This window comes from Suncus etruscus, chromosome 9 (genome assembly GCF_024139225.1).
Source record: "Suncus etruscus isolate mSunEtr1 chromosome 9, mSunEtr1.pri.cur, whole genome shotgun sequence".
Taxonomy (NCBI): Eukaryota; Metazoa; Chordata; class Mammalia; order Eulipotyphla; family Soricidae; genus Suncus; species Suncus etruscus.
The window spans coordinates 15,613,066-15,633,931 of record NC_064856.1 but is presented as its reverse complement, the minus strand read 5'-3'; the positions used below and the strand labels follow the sequence as shown (position 1 = coordinate 15,633,931).

General features: G+C 44.9%; 1 protein-coding gene across 2 annotated transcripts in view; it reads left to right on the top strand.

Moving 5' to 3' along the window:
- The window catches only part of RPN2 (ribophorin II), a 65,571-nt gene that overhangs the window by 8,537 nt on the left and 36,168 nt on the right, over window positions 1–20,866 (top strand). For both annotated transcript variants that reach the window (XM_049779198.1, XM_049779197.1), the window contains exons 3-7: window positions 7,204–7,299; window positions 8,784–8,959; window positions 14,380–14,455; window positions 16,011–16,145; window positions 20,628–20,804. In XM_049779198.1, the coding sequence (XP_049635155.1) occupies window positions 7,204–7,299; window positions 8,784–8,959; window positions 14,380–14,455; window positions 16,011–16,145; window positions 20,628–20,804 (660 nt within the window). The remainder of the gene's footprint in view (window positions 1–7,203; window positions 7,300–8,783; window positions 8,960–14,379; window positions 14,456–16,010; window positions 16,146–20,627; window positions 20,805–20,866) is intronic.

Sequence of the window (20,866 nt, the reverse complement as noted above, 5' to 3'; positions counted from 1 at the left end):
GATTTTGTGCTCAGAAATAATTCCTGGTGAAGCTTGGGGTACCATTTGGGGTGCCTGGGATCCAACTCAGATTAGCCACATGCAAGGCAAATGCCCAACCTGCTATACTATCTCTGGTCTTCCCCTTTCTATTTATAAAACAGATGGTCTCCCCATTACCACCACTTTTTTGTTGCTGTTGGACTGACCAGAGCTGAAATACTAGTTTTTGATATTCTACACAATTACACACTTCTAGTAGTGTTTGGCAGGGGTTCTGACACCTCACATTCCTCTCCCACATCTGCTTTGCACATTTGAAGCAGCATTTGGGGTCTAACATGAAGCTTCTTGGTTGTAAGGCAAGCTCAGGAAGTTTGAGGCCTGAGGCATGTACTGGACATGAGTGGACTCTTCCTGTTCTTCCTCTCCCTCCTCCCCCTGACCTCAGGCAACCTTTGTTTTTATGTGATGCCACAGTTTTTTAGAGTTTCCAATTTCTCAGCTTCTCTTTTATATTTTCTGCCCCGACTAGATGCTACAGTTACTGTAACTTATTACTTGCTTCTTCTATGCCTTGTATACTGGCATATTCTGTCTTAGGTTAGAGTTATTTTTGTTTGTTTTTGGCTTTGAGACCCCATACCTGGTGGTGGTCAGGGCTTAGTCCTGGCTCTGTGCACAAGGATTGTTCCTAGAAGTGCTCAAGGAGTACCAGGAATTGAACTTGGGTCGGCTTCATACAAGTCAATCGATCTACCTACTGTACTATCACTCTGGCTCCTGGTTTAGTTTCTTAATTGTTTGTAGTCAGAAATAATATTCTATAAAAGAAGAGAAAAATCAAAGTTCAGAAAGGCTAAGTAAGGTGCCCGATGTCTGGCAACTGTCTTTTAAATACCTGGTAACAGACAGAGGCTCCCTTATGTATCAAATAATGCTTGGTGCCATTTTTGTAACTGGTGTCTTGCAGGAACCTGCCAATTCACTTTTATATTGTTTCTGGCTGCATGTACTTTAACATGCAAGTTGAGGATTATTGAGGAGACTGTCAGTCTATGGTGGCGGAGGTGGAAGAAAATATAAAAGACTATTGGTGGGGCCGGAGAGATAGCATGGAGATAAGGCGTTTGCCTTTCATGCAGAAGGTCATCGGTTCGAATCCTGGCGTCCCATATGGTCCCCCGTGCCTGCCGGGAGCAATTTCTGAGCATGGAGCCAGGAGTGGCCCCTGAGCACTGCCGGGTGTGACCCAAAAACCACAAAAAAAAAAAAAAAAAAAAAGACTATTGGTACAGAAAAGGCCTGGAATAGTTCCTCTCTGTCTCTTTCCTGAATGTGCTGATCTCTGCCATCCTGTTTCTCACATAGAAATTTCTTTCTGACAGCTCCCTCTTATTCCTACCAAGGTTTCCTTCCTGTGAATGATTGTGTTACGGAAACAGACTTTTCCTTGTGATAATGGTCCCTTGGGTACTGCCAGGTATGGCCCAAAAGAAGACAGGAACTGAACACAGACATTACAGTGAGTTAGTCCTGGCTTAGTTTTTTGGAGTTTGGGAAGCCACATTTGATGGTATTTCTGACTCTTTATTCAGGGATCACTCCTGGCAATGCTCAGGGAACCAGATGCAGGGCTTGAGATCAAACCTAGTTCCATCCCCAACACCATATAGATTCCCTTATGCATCATCAGGAGTGATGCCTTAGCACAGAGCCAAGAATAAATCCTTAGCATTGCCAGGTGTGTTCCAAGAACCAAAAAAGGGGGCCAGAGCAAGGTGCAAGCCGTAGGGCATTTGCCTTGCACATCCTAACCTAGGACGGACCCTGGTTTGATTCCCATGGTAACTCCTGAAGGTCACAGGGTGTGGCCCAAAAAAGCAAAACTAAAAGAACCAAAAAAGAAGAAAAAGATTCATTGAGAGACCAGAGAGACAGTACTGTAGATATGGTGCTTGCCTTACATGTGGCTGACCAGGATTTGATCCCTGGCTCTTCATATGGTCCCCTGAGCCTGGTAGGAATGAGTCTTGAGTACTACCAGGTGTGGTCCACCCCCCCATCCTACATCCACCCCGAAAAAGAGGGAGAGAAAAAGATGCATTGTGGTTCAAGATAAAACTCGAAGGGGTTCTGGAGCTATAGTACAGGCAGGGCACTTGCCTTGTATACGGCCTGTCCAGATTTGATCCCTGGCATCCCGTATGGTCCCTGGAGCCCTCCAGGAGTGATTCCTGAGTGCAGAGCCAGGAGTAAAACCTAAGTGCCTCTGTTTATGGCCCCGTACCCCCATCTCCTAAAGATAAAGCTTTCATTCTCGAAGCCTAAGTTTGATCCCCAGCACTACGTAGTCACCTGTACACTGCTGGGAATGATCTCCCCTGCAGCATCCCACAAGTAGTCCTTGAACACCATCATGTATGACCTAAAAACTAAACTAAGTAAAATCCTTCAAGAGACAGTCTCTATAACTGCTTGCTACAGGCAAAGGCACGTGTTGTGTTAGTTGGGTGCCACTTTCAGCAGAGTATTGAAGCCCTAAGTTAGTTGCTTCTTATGGATCTTGAGGGGAGAGTTTGGGTATTTTGTTCAAAGAAATTTTTGTGGTGAACTTGGTAGCATGGGGTTTAATAAGACAGGGAAGCTAGGAGGTATGGACCAGCAGAGTTGACTTCAGGTGCGATAGAGAGTAAACATGGGGCCTGAATGATAGCACAGTGGTGGAGAGTTTGCAGCTGACCTGGGTTCGATCCTTGGCATCCCATGTGGTCCCCTCAGCGTACCAGGAGTGATTTCCGAGTGCAGAGCCAGGAGTAGCCCCTGAGCACCACTGGGTATGGCAAAAAACAATAGAGTAAACATCTTTTACTTGATTGGTGGATACTGTTTGCATCTATATAATAACGATAAGCACCCAACAGTGACCATATTAGACATTATTGCTTAGCTTTTTACAAGTTCTAAGAGCAGTAGGGATTGTTTTGGATGCATGTTAGTGAAACTACTAAGTAAATAGGGGCATACTATGTCAGAAATTGTGAGGGCAGTACTCAGGTGACCGCATGCCGGACACATTAATGTTTCGAGGGTGATTTGTTAGTGAAACAAGCACTTTCCCTGTCTGTGAACTGGATAATCTTAACTATTTTAGGGAGTTATGGAAAGATTAACTAAATAAGGAGCGTGACATGCTTAACTCAGCACCTGGCATTTGGTGAATGCATATGAATAGGGAGTATATTGATCTTCATTCACTGAGTGCTTGTTGAATACCAGACCCTCAGGTAGCAATCACTGATGCAGTGTCTGCTTTGTGCAGATAGTACTCAAGAGCAGGGAAGCCAGTAATCCAACAACAGTCTTGCTCAGTGTTTCACAACCTTATTCCAACTTAGGCCCCCTTCTGTCCTTGTTTTTCTTTGTGTGGGCCCCTACTCGACCAGTTGTTCTCCTGTTTTCATACTGTGCCCTTACCTCATTGATATGATTTTCTTTGTGGCCCCTTGTAATATCCTGGGGGCTTATGGAGTGCATATGGAATGCTCAGTTGAGAAGCACTGTGAAGACAAATTCTTTTATCCATGACCATCAGTCATTCTCCATGTATCAGCTTCAGAGATCCTTGGAGGTGTGGAAAGTACCAAGGGAGTCCAGCAGAGGGAGTGTTCCTACTCATGCTCCCTGTTAGCCATAAAAAACTGAAACCCCAATTCTTTTTTTTGGTTTGTGTTTTTGAGTCACACCTGGCAGTGCTCAGGGGTTACTCCTGGCTCTGTGTTCAGAAATCGATCCTGGCAGGCTTGGGGGACTATATGGGATGTCAGGATTCGAACCACCGTCCTTTTGCATGCAAGGCAAATGCCTTACATCCATGCTATCCCTCCAGCCCCGAAGCCCCAATATTTATGAAGCTGAAGGGGGAGAGAAGGCTGGAGAGATATCCTACCTTTGAAAATTAGACATTGAGGGGCCAGGCGGTGGCGCTGGAGGTAAGGTGCCTGCCTTGCCTGCGCTAGCCTAGGACGGACCTTGGTTCTATCCCCCGGCGTCCCATATGGTCCCCCAAGAAGCCAGGAGCAACTTCTGAGCGCATAGCCAGGAGTAACCCCTGAGCGTCACAGGGTGTGGCCCAAAAACCAAAAAAAAAAAAAAGAAAATTAGACATTGAAGGAGCTGGAGCGATAGTACAGCGGGGGGGGGGGGGGGTGGTGGTGGTGGTTGGTTTGCCTTGCACTCAGCTGACTCTGGTTCAACCTCCAGCATCCCATATGGTCCTCTGAGCACTGTCAGTGATTTATGAGCACTGAGCCAGGAGTAAACTTTGAGTACTACTGGGTGTGACCCAAAAATGAACAAACAAAAAGAAAAGAAAGAAAGAAAGAAAATTAGACATTGTGAATATTCTAGGAGTTGCCAGTTTTTGAGATGAATAGAATTATGGATGGAGAGATAGCATGGAGGTGGGGCATTTGCCTTTTCTGCAGAAGGACGGTGGTTCGAATCCCAGCATCCCATATGGTCCCCTGAGCCTCCCAGGAGCAATTTCAGGAGGAACCCCTGAGCACTGGAGGGTGTGACCCCCCCCCCAAAAAAAAAAAAAGAAATAGAATTATGGATGGAGAGAACTGCCTACATTAATCCTGGGTTCTACAAGTGCCTAGTTTGTTTAGACCAATACCACAGGGTCTCCTGAGCACCACTGGATGTGACCCCGGTGTTTCCTAGCATTTTAGGACCCAAGCAGCAATGCACCTTTGGGTCCTAGCATTGAAATGTTTGACTTGGTGTGTTGATAGCCACTGGGAATGACCTCAGGCCCTTTGAGCACTTGATGGAGGGAGAGATAGTTCAAGTGGCAGAGCACATACCTAGCCTGAGCTAGGCTCAGATTCTCTCCTAGCACTGCTGCCTGCTTTCTGGCACCACCAGGTGACCCGGCTCCCAGCTGTGTTTACATGTACCCCAAAACACACCTTAACAAACACACGTAGGTACTGTGACAAAGTGGGGGGGCTTACCAACTTGGTGAGAGGATCCAGAGTAGTTGGGAACTATTAGCGGAGTGAAAAGCAGAAGAAAAGGCTGGTGAAAGGACTTGCTTCATGATTGGACCTCAGGAGTTGACTGGAAAAACTGGTGGAGGAAAAGGTTACTGTTCTTTGCTTAGAGGACACCTTGATAATTGATAGTAGTACTGGATGCACCTATACTAGGCCTGTCAGCACAAGGAGCCTGGTGAAACTTCCCATTGCTCTTGTTGGCACAGAATTCTAAAGGTCCAAGTGCTAGTTTTAGTTCACAGCAGATAGTTATTGTTGGTCCTAGGAGAAGTAGAGGGTGGGTGCACAGACTGGAATCTGGCTTTGAATCAGGAGTGATTTCCAGCTCCTCCATTGACTGCATAGTCTTAGACGATTACTTGGTATCTGAAAACCCTTCCTTCCTTCCCTCCTTCCCTCCTTCCTTCCTTCCCTCCTTCCCTCCCTCCCTCCCTCCTTCCCTCCTTCCTTCCTTCCTTCCTTCCTTCCTTCCTTCCTTCCTTCCTTCCTTCCTTCCTTCCCTCCTTCCCTCCCTCCCTCCCTCCTTCCCTCCTTCCTTCCTTCCTTCCTTCCTTCCTTCCTTCCTTCCTTCCTTCCTTCCTTCCTTCCTTCCTTCCTTCCTTCCTTCCTTCCTTCCTTCCTTCCTTCCTTCCTTCCTTCCTTCCTTCCTTCCTTCTGTGGTTTACTTTACTGTTACTGAAAGGGGTATCATGCATATCCCTTTATCTCTTTTCAGCACCCAATTCTTGTCCAAAGGGAACATTTCCAACTATCATTGCCATAGTGCTCCCTTCTCTGCCCTCAATGCACTCCCCCTCTTTGTGACAAGCCTGTTTTATTATCTGCAAAGCTAAGATAATATGACAGCATACACATCGCTCATCTTATTATGTGAGAAATGGACGTAAAACACTTAGAAAGAAAGCGCTCAAGAAAGTGTTCATAGCACATTGTTCGGGGAACTTGAATGCTGTCACTTCATCATTGAAGCACCAGATGGCGACAAAGCACTTGCCTCAAGCTTATCCATGCTCTCTTGAAAGGATTCCTCAAATAGAACTTTGTTTAAAATTATATTTCAGGCACCATGGTTGACAGAACTGTTCATGGTAGGTTTCATCCACAACATTCCAGCTCCCTCCATGGTGTGCTTCCCGCTTCCCTCCACCAGTGTCCCAGTGTTCCCTAGCTCCCCTGTCACTCTTTAGATCTCACACTTCTGCCGTGTTAAGTCTTGTGGTTTTAACTTCTCTCAGATTCTCGTTGAAATTCATTGTTTTTGAGACTCTTATATTTTATTTGTAAAATGTAACTACTGTTTTTAGTTGAAGTGACACATCATATACTAAAATAGTAGATAATTCAGAACAGCTTTTGTTGGGCTCGGCCACATGTAAGGCATGCACCTATCTCTCTGGTCCCAGGGTGGAGTTTAATAGGTCTGTAAAGTATTATGGTTTGGAGTTTAACATATGGGCATCCAGGTGGGTTTATTTTGTGCCTGCTTTGTGCTAGGCTCATAATTAGAGTCTCTGTCCCCAGGAAATACCACTGGTGGGGGCAGTCATGACAGTGTGGTGAGTGCTGAAGGTAGGGAGTATCTCAGGTCAGAGGTATCCTGGACTACCCTGAGATAAATGTCAGCAAAACCTTTCTGCATAGAGACATCAAAGGAGAACAGATAGGAGCTCGGTTGGCAGAGAAGTACAGAGTAGTTTCGGGGTGAGTGTGAAGCTCAGGAACTTGTCCAGGATGCTGTAGTGCTGAAGGGTAGTAGGTTGGGCCAGATTGAGTTGTGGTGGGGAAGAAGCTTAACGAGTGTCCAGTGGTTGTGAGGTCCTGTCATTGCTCATGGCATGGGAGTCCAGCACTTGACTCTGGACTGTTTCTCTGGCCTCTCAAGTGCATTTTAGATGGCTTGACTTTGATTCAATATTAGAGACATTTAACTAGAGACTCAGTATAGATAATTCAGAGACACTATGTCATTAATTGTGTCACTTCCATGATGTTACATACCTAAAGTCTCAGTTTCTATTTCTGTCAAATAGGACAGTAATAGCTATTGCCATCATAGAATCCTTAGAATTTTATTTATCACCCAGAAAAATATTTGTGCTTGTCTTGGTCACTGTAGGGCCACCGCTTCTCATTGACTTTTGCTTTCTTTCTTTCTGTATAGAAAGCATGCAGCTTCATTAAGTCAAACCTGGATCCCAGCAATGTAGATTCTCTTTTCTATGCAGCACACTCCAGCCTTGCCCTCCCTGGTTGTGAGGTAAGTCCAGGTTCCCACATGTATATGTCTTTCATTTATTTATTTATTTATTTGGGGTTGGGGGTCAGAATTTACTCACAGTGGTTTTTGGGTCTTCATGGGCCTGGAGATCAAATCCAGGCCCTGCACATGAAAAGCATGTACTCTGCCTTTGTGCAATATCCTGGCCTTTTATGTACTTTATATCACAAGAGAAAGTGGCTAGGTTAATTGTTTCTTTTTTTTTTTTTTTTTTTTTTTTTTTACTTTTGGCCACACTCAGTGGTACTCAGGGCTTACTCCTAACTCTGCATTTAGGGATCACTCCTGGAAGGGTTTGGGAGCCATATCAAGGACTGAGTATGGGACTCAGGTTGGCTTCATGCAAGGCTGTGTCTTTTCTACTATACTATCTTCCCAATTCCCAGATTGTTTTAACAATGAGACTTGTTGATGTGGGGGAAAGTGCCTTTCTTGTGATTTTTATATGTGGGCTTCATATTCAAGGGACATGCTATACCACTGAGCCACTTCCCCAGATCAGTCTTACTTTCCTTATTTCTTTCCCCTTGAATTGCTATTTGTTGTGACCATAGCTTTTCTTTGTTTTGTTTTGGTTTTGGGTCAGACCCGGCGGCGCCCAGGGGTTCCTCCTGGCTCTACACTCAGAAATCACTCCTGGCAGGCTCAGGGGACCTGATGGGATGCCGGGATTCGAACCACTGTCTTCTGCGTCTAAGGCAAACACCCTGCCGCTGTGCTCTCTCCGGCCCCTATAGATTTTAATTTTTACCATTTTTTTAAGGGGACTTGGGCCATTTCCAGCAGCAAACCATGGGTCTCTCCTGGCAGTGCTTGGGGAACTGCATGTGGTGCTGGGAATTCAGCTTTTTTGGCTTTATATACTTCATATCCCTTAACCCCTGGACTCTGTTTAGTCTCAACTTTTTGTGGATTTTTTTGTTTGTTTGTTTGTTTTGGGCCACACATCACGCAGGGGTTACTCCTGGCTATAGACTCAGAAATCCCTCCTTGGGGGACCATATGGGATGCTGGGGGATTGAACTGCTGTCCATCCTAGGCTAGTGCCTGCAAGGCAGACATCTACTGCTCCATGCCACTGCTCTGGCCCCCCTTTTTTTTTGATTTTTAAATAACATGTTACCTCTCTTTTGAAAGCCTTTAGTTTTCTTTTCATCTTCTTTAAACATTTTAAAATGTTTGAAATAAAGGGGTGTATATATAAACAAAAGCCCTTATAACAAAGTTTTGGACATCCGTTTTATTGAACATGGTAGAACTAAGTACCCAAGTGACTTGCCAGCATCTTTTCAAAAGTGTTGTAGGTTTGAGAACATTTGATTCTGGCACTGGGCAGTCGCTGGGGACTGATCCTGTGGGTGGGTGGGGTCGCTTGGCCAGTTGCTTTTCAAGCCATCTTTTACATGCCTGCCACAAATGGCCCACACCTGTCATGAAGCACTGTGTCTGCCAATTCCTCCTAGATCTCCGTTTCAAACGAGACCAGAGACCTGCTTCTGGCAACGGTCAGCGAGGATTCTTCTGTGGCCCAGATTTACCATGCAGTTGCAGCCCTCAGTGGCCTCGGCCTGCCCTTGGCTTCCCAAGAAGCACTCAGTGCTCTCACTGCTCGCCTCAGCAAGGAAGAGACTGTGCTAGCGTGAGTCATTCTTCAGTGGTCTTGGTCTTCATTCATACCGGGGACACCCTAGTAGGACTCGTTTGTCAGCCCAGCAAATAGTTCCTGACTAGTTACTGTGTGTTGGGCCCTACCAGACTCTTGGGTGTCCTCTTGAATAGAGGCAGATAAGGCCCCTTATATCAGTCAGTCACACTCACTGGCACATGATCTTCCCCAGGCTGAGGGCGGCCACATGGCACCACGAGACAAGACACGAGATAGCCTGTGCAGGGAGAACTTAACACTTTGATGCTGGCGCTGTAATTTGTGTTAATCAAGCCACACCCAAGTATGTACCACTAATGGTAGGAGCTGGTATCAGTTTGTTTTGGCAAGGTAGAAGAGAGCCGAGGGGACCTGAGGCCTATGAATCACATGTGAGGAAGCTTTGCCCAGGGCACAGTGAATACCGGCAGGAGGGGACAGTAGAATTGGGAAAGGCAGGTGCTGCAGAAGGCTTAGATGAAGGAAAGGAGCTTGGAGCAACTTTTCTGCATAACTGCTCACTAAATGGCACAACTGATGGAAGGATGTGCACTGAACATTAGTGAAGCAGGACCAAGGAGAAGCTCAGGGATCAGAGGATGTGAGTTCAGTCTCCAGCACCACATGACTCTCTGTGCAATGTTGGTTGTAGCTCATGAGGGCTCTGGTGCTGTTGGACCTGAGCCCGGAACTATTAGGCCAGTTGACCAAGTTATTCTGGGTGTGAGGCATGGGTCTCCTGGACATTCCACCACCTGAGATCCCTCCCATTTCCCCTTCCCCAAGGGAGAGCCAAAGCCACACCCAGAGTGGTGCTCAGGCAATTCTGGCTCTGCTTAGGAGGCAGTGCTGGGGGTCAAATCAGGCTGTCTGAATGCAAGGCAAGTACTTTAACTGTTGTCTTTCCAGTTCCCTGTAAGCTATTTTTAGATTACTTAAAACAAACCTCTCTCTATTTGCAGAGATGGGTGCTCAGCAAATAGTAAAGGGGGAAATTATACTTTACTGGCGTGGTAGTAGTTCTATTGATTTGGGACACATAGACAGGGCATGTGCTCTAGTTCTAAACTATAGCACCAGTTCACTTTTGTGGTTTATTTTTTCTCATGTTAAAAGTTTACAGGTAGAGGGGCTGAAGAGATAGCACAGCTGTAGGGCATTTGCCTTGCATGCAGCTGACCCAGGACCAACGTTGGTTCGAATCCCTGCATCCCATGTGGTCCCCTGTGCCTGCCAGGAGCAATTTCTGAGCAAATCCAGGAGTAACCCCTGAGCAAATCCAGGAGTAACCCCTGAGCGTCGCTGGGTGTGGCCCTAGGGGAAAAAAAGCTTACAGGTAGAAAGAGGGCATGATTTAGATTAGCTCAGACTGTGTTCATATTCACACTTCTTTATACTCTGGCCATGAGCAAGCTGCTCTGTGTTTTCTGAAGTCAATGAAAGTAACCTATCTGAGGATCATTATTATTAAGATCAAACTGTAAGATGCCCTCCCTAATGTTTTTGCTAATATGCCCTCTTTAAAGAAAACAGATATAAATTAGGAACTTAACACAGGGGGAAATGTTCATAAACTTGGAATGGGAGGGGAAAAATTTAAAGTTTATAGGGATACATACATCGGTAAGGCTGTCATTGCAGTCTCTCATAACCCAATTTCTTAGGTTCAGCTACCGTGTATTAACCAGGGGTTCAGCTTCTTCTGTGATTGAGCTTAGAACTCCAGAGGGAAAAAATTGCTGGCTGGGAAATAAATGATTAAAGCCAATAACAAAACTTTTCAAGAACTAAGTGTATTGATTTCATTCTAAAACTGCTGATGTGTGGTTCCCAACATGATACTCACTTGTTTCAAAGAAGAGAGAAATGATCTGTTTGTTCGTTGAAAAGGTCTTTCTGTGCTTTTTAAGCAATCCTTTCTGGTTCATCATTCATCATGGGCTGCTGTGGGACTTTATTTGGAAGAATTTAGCTTTCGTCTTCTCAAATGCTTCTAACTATGAGCATCCCATATGAATTGTTGAATACTCTGGGGCATCCCCCTCAGTGAATTGTGACTCCTATTTTCCAACTTGTTATCTTAATGAAAAATCACTTTTCCAGGGAGGGGATCTAAATTGTTACGATTATGATGAATGCAGACAGCATGGTCTCTGGGGTCCATCGTGCATTGACTAGATAAGTGACAGCTGCACACGGGGATCTGGCATCTCTGGGGGGGTTCAGGAACCTTCTGGCAATCTGTTTAACCACCAGAGGTCCTCAGCTTCCTCCATTTGACTTAGAAAAAAAAATCATTTCACAACTTACTACATTAAGAAAATTAAACCTGGGGCCGGAGATAAGGCGGTTGCCTTTCATGCAGGAGGTCATCGGTTCAAATCCTGGTGTCCCATATGGTCCCCCGTGCCTGCCAGTAGCAATTTCTGAGCCTGGAGCCAGGAATAACCCCTGAGCAGTGCCGGGTGTGACCCAAAAACCACAAAAAAGAAAAGAAAATTAAACCTGATTAAAAAAACTTAATCAGGGCCAGCGTGGTGGTGCTAGAGTTAAGGTGTCTGCCTTGCCAGTGCTAGCCTAGGATGGACCCCGGTTTGATCCCCTGGCGTCCCATATGGTCCCCCAAGACAGGAGTGACTTCTGAGAGCATAGCCAGGAGTAACCCCTGAGCGTCACCGGGTGTGGCCCAAAAAACAAAAAAAACAAAACAGAACAAAACAAAACAAAACTTAAGGTTTGTTCTACCTTAAGAAGTCTATCTTGGGGGCCCGGAGGGAGAGATAGCACAGCAGCGTTTGCCTTGCAAGCAGCCAATCCAGGACCTAAGGTGGTTGGTTCGAATCCTGGTGTCCCATATGGTCCCCCGTGCCTGCCAGGAGCTATTTCTGAGCAGACAGCCAGGAGTAGCCCCTGAGCAACGCCGGGTGTGACCCAAAAACCAAAAACCCAAAAAAAAAAAAAATAGAAGTCTTATCTTGGTGTGGATGCCCTAAGCAGGCCTAGCAAGCCCCCCCCCCCCCCGTGGGTTCGAGGCCCGGTAGCCCATGTGCCAGTGCCTTAAGATCCCCAAGATCCTCTCTGCATAAGGGAGGATGGGTTGGAAGCCTTAGGGCCGGAAAGATAGCGTGGAGGTAGGGTGTTTGCCTTGCATGCAGAAGGACGGTGGTTCGAATCCCTGCATCCCATATGGTCCCCCGAGCCTCCCAGGAGTGATTTCTGAATATAGCGCCAAGCGGAACCCCTGAGTGCTTCTGGGTGTAACCCAAAAACCAAAAAGTCTATCTTAGATAAATATACCCAAAGGAAATAAATAAAGGGGGTCATGGAGAGAGCCTGGGTGAAGCACTTGCCTTGCACACATGAGGATGTGATTTCGATCCCCAGTGCTGCCTAGGGGTACCAAATGTGATGTTCTGGGACCCCCAGAACTACACCAGGCTGTGATCTCCTGAGAGCACCCCAACTACAGGATGTGCAACCAGTACTGCCAGTTCCACATGTGACACTCCATTGCTGCAGTAGCAACAGCAAAGGGCAGGAAAGTCGAGACCATAGATCAAAGCAATGAAAATAGAAGAATTGAATTAAAAAAAAGGATAATGTCCTGGGGCAACATGAACAAGCCTTGAAAATGTGATGCAAAGTGAGCAATATGAAAGATGCCAAATACAGAAAGGCCCATATTGTATGGTTTAATTTATATGAAATATCCAAGCTTGGTAAATCCATAAAGGCTAAAGGCAGATTGAAGGACCTGTGACAAGGGAGGTGAGAAGGTATATTTGCAGGGTGCAGAATTTTCCTGGGCCACGGGAATGTCAGGAAATAAATGTAAGTGGTGATTGTGCAGCATCACATAGTAACTGAGCTTCACTAAATTGTTCACCTTCAGTGAATTGTTCACCTTGAATCATGTGGATTTTACTTGTGGCTTCTAGATCGATACAGATTCACATATACAAATATGTGTTATCGGGGACTAGAGTGAAGATTTCGGTTCTGTCCCAGGTATCCTGGATGGATTGCCCAAGCCTCCCAGGAATGATCTCTGAGTGCAGAACCTGGTGTAATCCTGAGCACGTCTAGGTCTTACCAAAACCAAACCAAACAAAAACATATGTGATATTAGTTGTAGCGTTGTATACAAGAAATGTTTTTATTAATTGGTGATTAAATGAGCAATGAAATGACTAAATGAGTCAGTTACCTCTAAGCAGCGCAAACTATCTTTGTTCATGAGCACAAAGTATTTTGCACTTGCTTACATGGAAAGAGGCATCAAGATACCATTAAGTTCAAATAAATTGGAGGGGCCAGAGGTATTGTACAGCATTTATCTTGGACGTGAGAGGTTCTGGGTTTGATCCCTGGTACCACAAAAATAATAATTAGGGCCCGGAGAGATAGCACAGTGGTGTTTGCCTTGCAAGCAGCCGATCCAGGACCAAAGGTGGTTGGTTCGAATCCCGGTGTCCCACATGGTCCCCCGTGCCTGCCAGGAGCTATTTCTGAGCAGACAGCCAGGAGTAACCCCTGAGCACTGCCGGGTGTGACCCAAAAACCAAAAAAAAAATAAAAATAATAATAATAATAATTAGAGAATAGTTCTTCTCTCTTTTGTGTTTGTTTGTTTAGGTTTGGGTTACACCCAGCATTACTCAGGCTATTACTGCCTCTGTGCTCAGAATTACTCCTGGTGGGCTTGCGGACCATATGGGAATTCAACCTGGGTTGACTGTATGCAAGGCAAATGCCCGACCCTAATGTTTTGAGTTTTTAACAAATGTATTTTTGTAGTCAGAAATAAATTATAGGGAGAGAATAGCGCAGACTGGTTTTGGAACCGAATCTTTTATGAATCTTATTTAATGCCTGAATGATGGGTGACTTTCTTTTTTTCCTGCATTTGTCACACTTCTGTTTATTCTGTAACAAATAATCTGGTTTCACAAAAGTTGCTCTAAATTGTAACCATTAGTCTACAAGTGTAGAGTTTACTGTGTTTCTTTAGTCTTAGAGTAAGAAAGAATGTCAACACGCAACACATGCCTTGGAAACTCTATGGATCTTGGGTACCTGGGAGAATAGAGATCTGATAAAACTGATGAAGTCTTAATCTTGGGGTTTCGATTGTGTGTGGTGCTGTTAGAGGCAGAACTGATCTTCAGAGTCGAGTGAGCCTCTTCTCCCTCTCCCTAGCCAGTCTGTCATGCCAGTCCTGTGTCCTGGTGTGATTTCTCCTGGGTAATCTCTCTCACATGTCTCATACTGAGTTGTAAATAGGTTCCTTAAAGGCAAATGGTTTTTTATTCCTAAAGAACAACAAAGAAATATTGGAGCTATGTCAGTCTTGGGAGAGGTGAGTAGACGAAGGGAATCTTGTCACTCATTGGATTTTACACTTTGCCTTCCAGAACGGTCCAGGCTGTGCAGGCTGCGTCTCACCTGTCTCAGCAGGCTGATCTGAGGAGCATCGTGGAAGAGATTGAGGTGAAATGAATTCCCCAACTTCCATCTTTGAAACTTTAGAAAAAGTATCCCGCATGTAAACTTGCATCTCTGCTGCCAGTTACATTTCTTTTCAAGTACATAACACACTTGTGTTCTTTGTATCCGAACATTAAATCATAAATATATATGCGCTTTTTTTTTGGTTTTTGGTTTTTGGGTCACACCTGGCAACACTTGGGCTACCCCCTGGCTCCATGCTCAGAAATCGCCCCTGGCAGGCACAGGGGACCATATGGGATGCCGGGATTCGAACCACCGTCCTTCTGCATGGAAGGCAGACGCCTTACCTCCATGCTATCTCGAAGGCCCCGCGCTTTTTTTTTTTTTTTTCCGGGCCATACCCATTTGATGCTCAGGGGTTACTCCTGGCTAAGCACTCAGAAATTGCCCCTGGCTTGGGGTGACCATATGGGACGCTGGGGGGATCAAATCACGGTCACGATCTTTCCTTGGCTAGTGCTTGCAAGGCAGATACCTTACCTCTAGCTCCACCTCGCTAGCCCCTTTTTTTATTTTATTTTATTTTATTTTTTTTTTTTTTTTTTTTTTTTTGGTTTTTGGGCCACACCCGGTAATGCTCAGGGGTTACTCCTGGCTATGTGCTCAGAAGTTGCTCCTGGCTTGGGGGACCATATGGGACACTGGGGGATCGAACCGCAGTCTGTCCAAGGCTAGCGCAGGCAAGGCAGGCACCTTACCTTTAGCGCCACCGCCCGGCCCGCTTTTTTTTATTTTCAAGCAAATGAATTTATGTCTCTGAGCCATGGTTGTCTTAGATGGTTTCTTAGGTAGAATCGGTGAGGTTCTCAAGTTCCTAGATATGATAAGGCTTGGAAAGAGGTTGACCAGTGTGCCTTTTTTTTTTTTTTGGTTTTTTGGTCATACCCGGCAGTGCTCAGGGGTTATTCCTGGCTCCAGGCTCAGAAATTGCTCCTGGCAGGCATGGGGGACCATATGGGGCGCCGGGATTCGAACCAATGACCTCCTGCATGAAAGGCAAACGCCTTACCTCCATGCTATCTCTCCGGCCCCGACCAGTGTGCCTTTTATTATGCTTTCCTTTCCTTTGCCCAGGCTCCGAAGATTCAGGCACTGCAGAGCAGTACTGAGGGACCACCCATAACATATTTCCTATAGGCTCCCCAAGTGCCCAAGCAGACTGCCCAGGAGAGTCATGGCTATTCTTTTGAGTGGGCAAGGGAGATGTTCTGCTCTGCAGGGTATATGATTTGATAGCCCCAGATTCTATTGGAATCCATGTTTTTCTGGTTGTTGTAGCCTACTAACCTAATTGCTCTCGATTGACTAGGAGCCATTGGTACCATAGCTCAGAAGAAACTGAGAAGAAACTGTTTTCTTCCAAAGTCTCTATGATATACTTTGCCATGTGCCTTTTAGGGGAATAATACTAAAAGACCGAGATGTTTTCAAGATGTGCAGGAGATTCCTTAGCATTGTGTCTGTAATGTTGGGGGTTGTGCATCTTGTTTCTGTTTTAGGTGCCTGCCAACACCCTTCTGTTTTGTTGTGACAGGATCTGGTGGCTCGCCTGGATGAACTGGGAGGTATATATCTGCAGTTTGAGGAAGGACTAGAGACGACTGCATTATTTGTGGCTGCCACCTACAAGCTTATGGATCACGTGGGGACCGAGCCGTCTATTAAGGAGGTGCTTGTTCAGTTGCTCTAAAACAGAAAACCCCAAAGGAGTTGTTAAATTTCTCTACTAAGAAGGACCATTTCCCCATCTACTTGGCCCTAAGATGTCATTCCTCTGGATCTTGTACTGAGAATGAGAAACAGAGAGAGTTCCTGTCTTAGGAAACTAGTTTTCAGTGGGACAGACCCATAAACATTGTCTCACATGCTTTAAATAGGGTCCTAGGGGGCTGGATCGATAGCACAGTGGTAAGATGTTTGCCTTGCATGCGGCCAACACAGGATGGACCCCGGTTCAAATCCCAGCATCCCATATGGTCCCCCAAGCCTGCCAGGAGTGACTTCTGAGCGCAGAACCAGGAGTAACCCAAGTGTCACGGGGTGTGACCCAAAAACCAAAAATAAATAGGGTCCTAGATTGCCATGAAGTAGTGCAAGAAGACCTGGTGTACCCCACTATGTGCTTAGCTTTTCTTCACTGTGCTCCCTGTCAGGTGGGTGCTTTCACTTGGTGACCCTTCAGATCATTATTTCCTTTTGGTAAGTGCCCCCTATGTAAGACTTGTCCATTCTTCCTTCACCTCTCTCCAGACATAAATGATCTTTCATCTTGCCATCTGACAGTTCACTGAGGTAATGTATCGACCAGGTGCCCACCAGAGGTTCCTCCTTTTCCCTTGTCAAGAGGTGTTGACCTGGAAGAGTAGGTGGTTGGAATATGGAAAGGTTTAAAATAGGACCTTTTCTTCTGTCTTTTGTCTGTGAAGTTACTGACTCGATGGATCCATTAAGGTCTTAAAATACAAGCTGCTGCTGATGGCACCTGAGAGAGAGCATAGCGGGTAGGGTGTTTGTGCCTTGCACACAGCTGACCCGTTTTCTATCCTCAGCATCCCATATGGTCCCCTGAGCACCACCAGGAGTGATTCTTGCATGCAGAACTAGGAATAATCCCTGAGCATTGTTGGGTATGGGCTAAAACAAAACAAAAATAAAATAAGCTGCTGCTGTTTAAAATTTTAGGAGAGGTTTGGGTTTCAAGTTAGAATATTTTTTTAATTAACTTGATTGATTGATTGATTAATCAATCGATCGATCCCTGGGCTACACCCAGTGGCGCTCAGGGGTCACTCCTGGCTCTGCACTCAGAAATTGCCCCTGGCAGGTTGGGGACCATATGGGATGTGGGGAATTGAACCAAGTCCCTCTGGGTCGGCCGAATGCTAGGCAAATGCCCACCGCTATGCAGCTATGCATCTCTTTGGCCCCTTCTCGTGTGTGTGTGTGTGTGTGTGTGTGTGTGTGTGTGTGTGTGTGTGTGTGTGTGTGTGTGTGTGTGTGTGTGTGTGTGTGTGTTTAAGTAAACAGTAAATAGGGGCTGGAGAGATAGCGCTATGCATCTATGCTTCTCTTTGGCCCCTTCTCGTGTGTTTGTGTGTGTGTGTGTGTGTTTGTGTTTTTAAGTAAACAGTTAATAGGGGCTGGAGAGATAGCACAGCAATAGGGAATTTGCCTTGCACATAGCTAATCAGGATGGACGGTGGATTGATTCCCAGCATCTCATGTGTTCCCCCAAGTCTGCCAGGAGTGATTTCTGAGTGCAGAGCCAGGAGTAACCCCTGAATGTTGCCAGGTATGATCCAAAAACCAAAAAAAAAAAAAAAATGTAAACGGTAAATAATTAATTGTCGGGTAATTTGAAATATTCCCTCCTCTAGTAGATATGAATTGATTTTCTTTATCTGAAGGATGTGATCTGATATTTGGTTTTCTGACTGTTTTGTTTATTCCAACCCGCTTTAGGAGCATCTGTATATGAACCGTCTCTTCAAATTTCTGTTAGGAGTGAAAGTGCAGGAATATGGGTCTTTAGGAACAAAGACATCTTTAAGGCTTCTTTTCATCTACTTAGGACTTAGATGAATTGGTGGTGTTAGACATAAACAACTTAAACTTTTTCTTGCTTTATTCCCAAGCTTCTGCTAACTAGGTATTTGTCTGGAATAATTTTGCTGTCACTGCTTTTGACACAACCATTCTAGTGAATAGTTACCCATTTTAGCATGTCAATAGCCTAGTGATGGAAAAATGTAATTGGTACAATTAAAGAAAATTATTTCATGTCGGCTGTGAATAACACTGTCGAGAACAAGGGAGCTCTTTTGTTAGATGGTAGTTTTTAAAAAACAAAACTGATTGAGGTGGAAAATGTTTTCTTTTCAGCAAACAGTCGCGAGAATTTTAATAATGCCTTTTAGTTTCCGCTTTTTTTTAATTGCTTTTCGTTTTCTCCTACAAGCAGCCCATTAGTTCTTAATGGAGGGCTATTTTAGCTTCTTTCTAATGTGCATTTTGGTCCTAAGGTTTGCCCTTTCTATACAAACAGCTCCAACACATTGCGTTGAGGTGGGATGGAAGAGATAATAGCTTAACTAGGAGGGGTGTGAAATCAGGAGAGATTGTTTTGTTGTGGAAGCACTTCATAGACAAATCTATGAATTTGCCCTCCCACACATTTTTTTCTGTTTTAACATAGTAAATGGATCCTTTTTCAGGATTTTTGTCAAGATTTGAATTAGTTAATATGACACACCCATCAGAGTACCTGGCACATACAGACATCTTAACAAACTTTTATTATATAGTGTCCTACCAGTAAGTTAATCTAGAAGTGTATGTGGTTGTATGCTAAACATTTAGTGAATGGTTGGTAGGCAAGCTCATGAATTTGCTTGAATTCGAAGATGGGAGAAAAAGTAGTGAACCAAATCTGGGCCATAGAGAAAACTCAGTGGGCCAGAGCCGTAGATCTTGTGTGCAAAGCCCTGAGTTCAGTTCTCAGTAACAGATCACCCTCAAACTACCAGGATGGTCTTGGTGGTGCCAAGCCTGAGTTTTGAACCTTTAGGCTCTCCAGACTGGACAGTGTCACCAGGGGTGCCCACATCTCACCCGATAAAAATTCACAATCAAAATTCAAGGTTTTTTTTTTGGGGGGGGGGGTGGAGTTGTACCCAGCAGCACTCCAGGGTTACTCCTGGCTCTATGCTCAGAAATCGCCTCTGGCAGGCACAGGAGACCATATGGGATACTGGGATTCAAACCACCGTCCTTCTGCATGAAAGGCAAATGCCTTACCTCCATGCTATCTCTCCGGCCCCAAGGTTTCTTTCTTTTTTTTTTTTTTTTTTTGATGAATGATTTTACAATAATAATAGCAGTGTTCATATATAAAACATTCCAATACTACACATACCCGTCACCAATGTTAGCCAGCTTCCCTCCAGTATTCTCCTAGTGCTCCATCCTTGATAGATGAACCCCCTTCCCTATAGTGATACACTTCCTTCTAAAGACCATTTCTCAGCTTCTGTTGCTTTTGAGCATTTGCTATTTCTTTTCTGTTTCTTTATGTCCCACATCTGAGAGAGTTCATTCTGTATCTGTCCCTCTCTTGCTGACTAACTTCACTCGGTATGACACTTTCCAGATACATCCACATAGCAGCAAATTACATGCTTTTGTCTTTTCTCATGGCTAAGTAGTATTCCATTGTATATTTATCCAAACTTTCTTTATCCAGTCAACTGTTCTTGGGCATTTGGGTTTCATATTTTATCTATTGTGAATATACTACAACGAACACAGGATTGCAGGTGCCTTTTTTGAAAAGAATTTATGGGCCCTTGGGGGTAAATACCAAGAGGTGGAATTACTGGATAATATGGGAGATCAATTCCTAGTTTTTGAGACGTGTCCATGTTGTTTTCCAAAAGGCTGAACCAGATGACTTTCCTACTAGTTTTCTAGTTGAGTCCCTTTTCCACACATCCTCATCCAATACTGTTTGTTTCTGATCTTTATGAAATGTGCCAGTCTCACTGGTGTGAGAGTTATCTCAATGTTTTAATTTACACTTCCCTGCTGATAAGTGATGCAGAACATTTTCTATATCTTTTGGCTATTGGTACTTCTTTGAGGATGTTTTTTTTGTTTGTTTTTTGGTTTTGGTTTTTGGGTCACACCCAGCAGCACTCAGGGGTTACTCCTGGCTCTATACTCAGAAATTGCTCCTGACAGGCTCAGGGGACCATGTGGGATGCCGGGATTCCAACCACTGCCCTTCCGCATGCAAGGCAAACGCCTTACCTCCTTGCTCTCTGGCCCCTGAGGACGTTTCTATTCCATCTCTTTGCCCCATTTTTTTTTAAAACAGGGTTGATTGTTTATTGTAAAGTTCTACCAATCTCATTTCTCATGGATGTTGTTAACTCTATCAGATAGACGTGGACAAATAGTTTTTCCCAATCTATGGACAAAATTCAGTCTTAAAGCTTAAATGCAAAAGATCAACTCCCTTCCCTTGCTAGTTAGAGGTTATAATTTCTTCCAAGATGTGGTGGGCTATAAAGACAGGCTCTCCGACTTCTCTGCTCTGTTGAAGATCCAACTTGAGGCAGACTGGGAATTCCATGTTTCTCCTTTCTTTCAGGACCAGGTAATCCAGCTCATGAATACCATCTTCAGCAAGAAGAACTTTGATTCCCTCTCCGAAGCCTTCAGTGTGGCCTGTGCAGCTGCTGCACTTGCCCAGAACCGTTACCACGTGCCAGTGGTGGTAGTACCTGAGGGCTCACCTTCCTACACTCAGGACCAGGCCCTCCTGCGGGTATGATGTTTAGACTCTAACTCCCCTGGAACTTTCAGAAACCTCCTCACCAGTTGTAACCC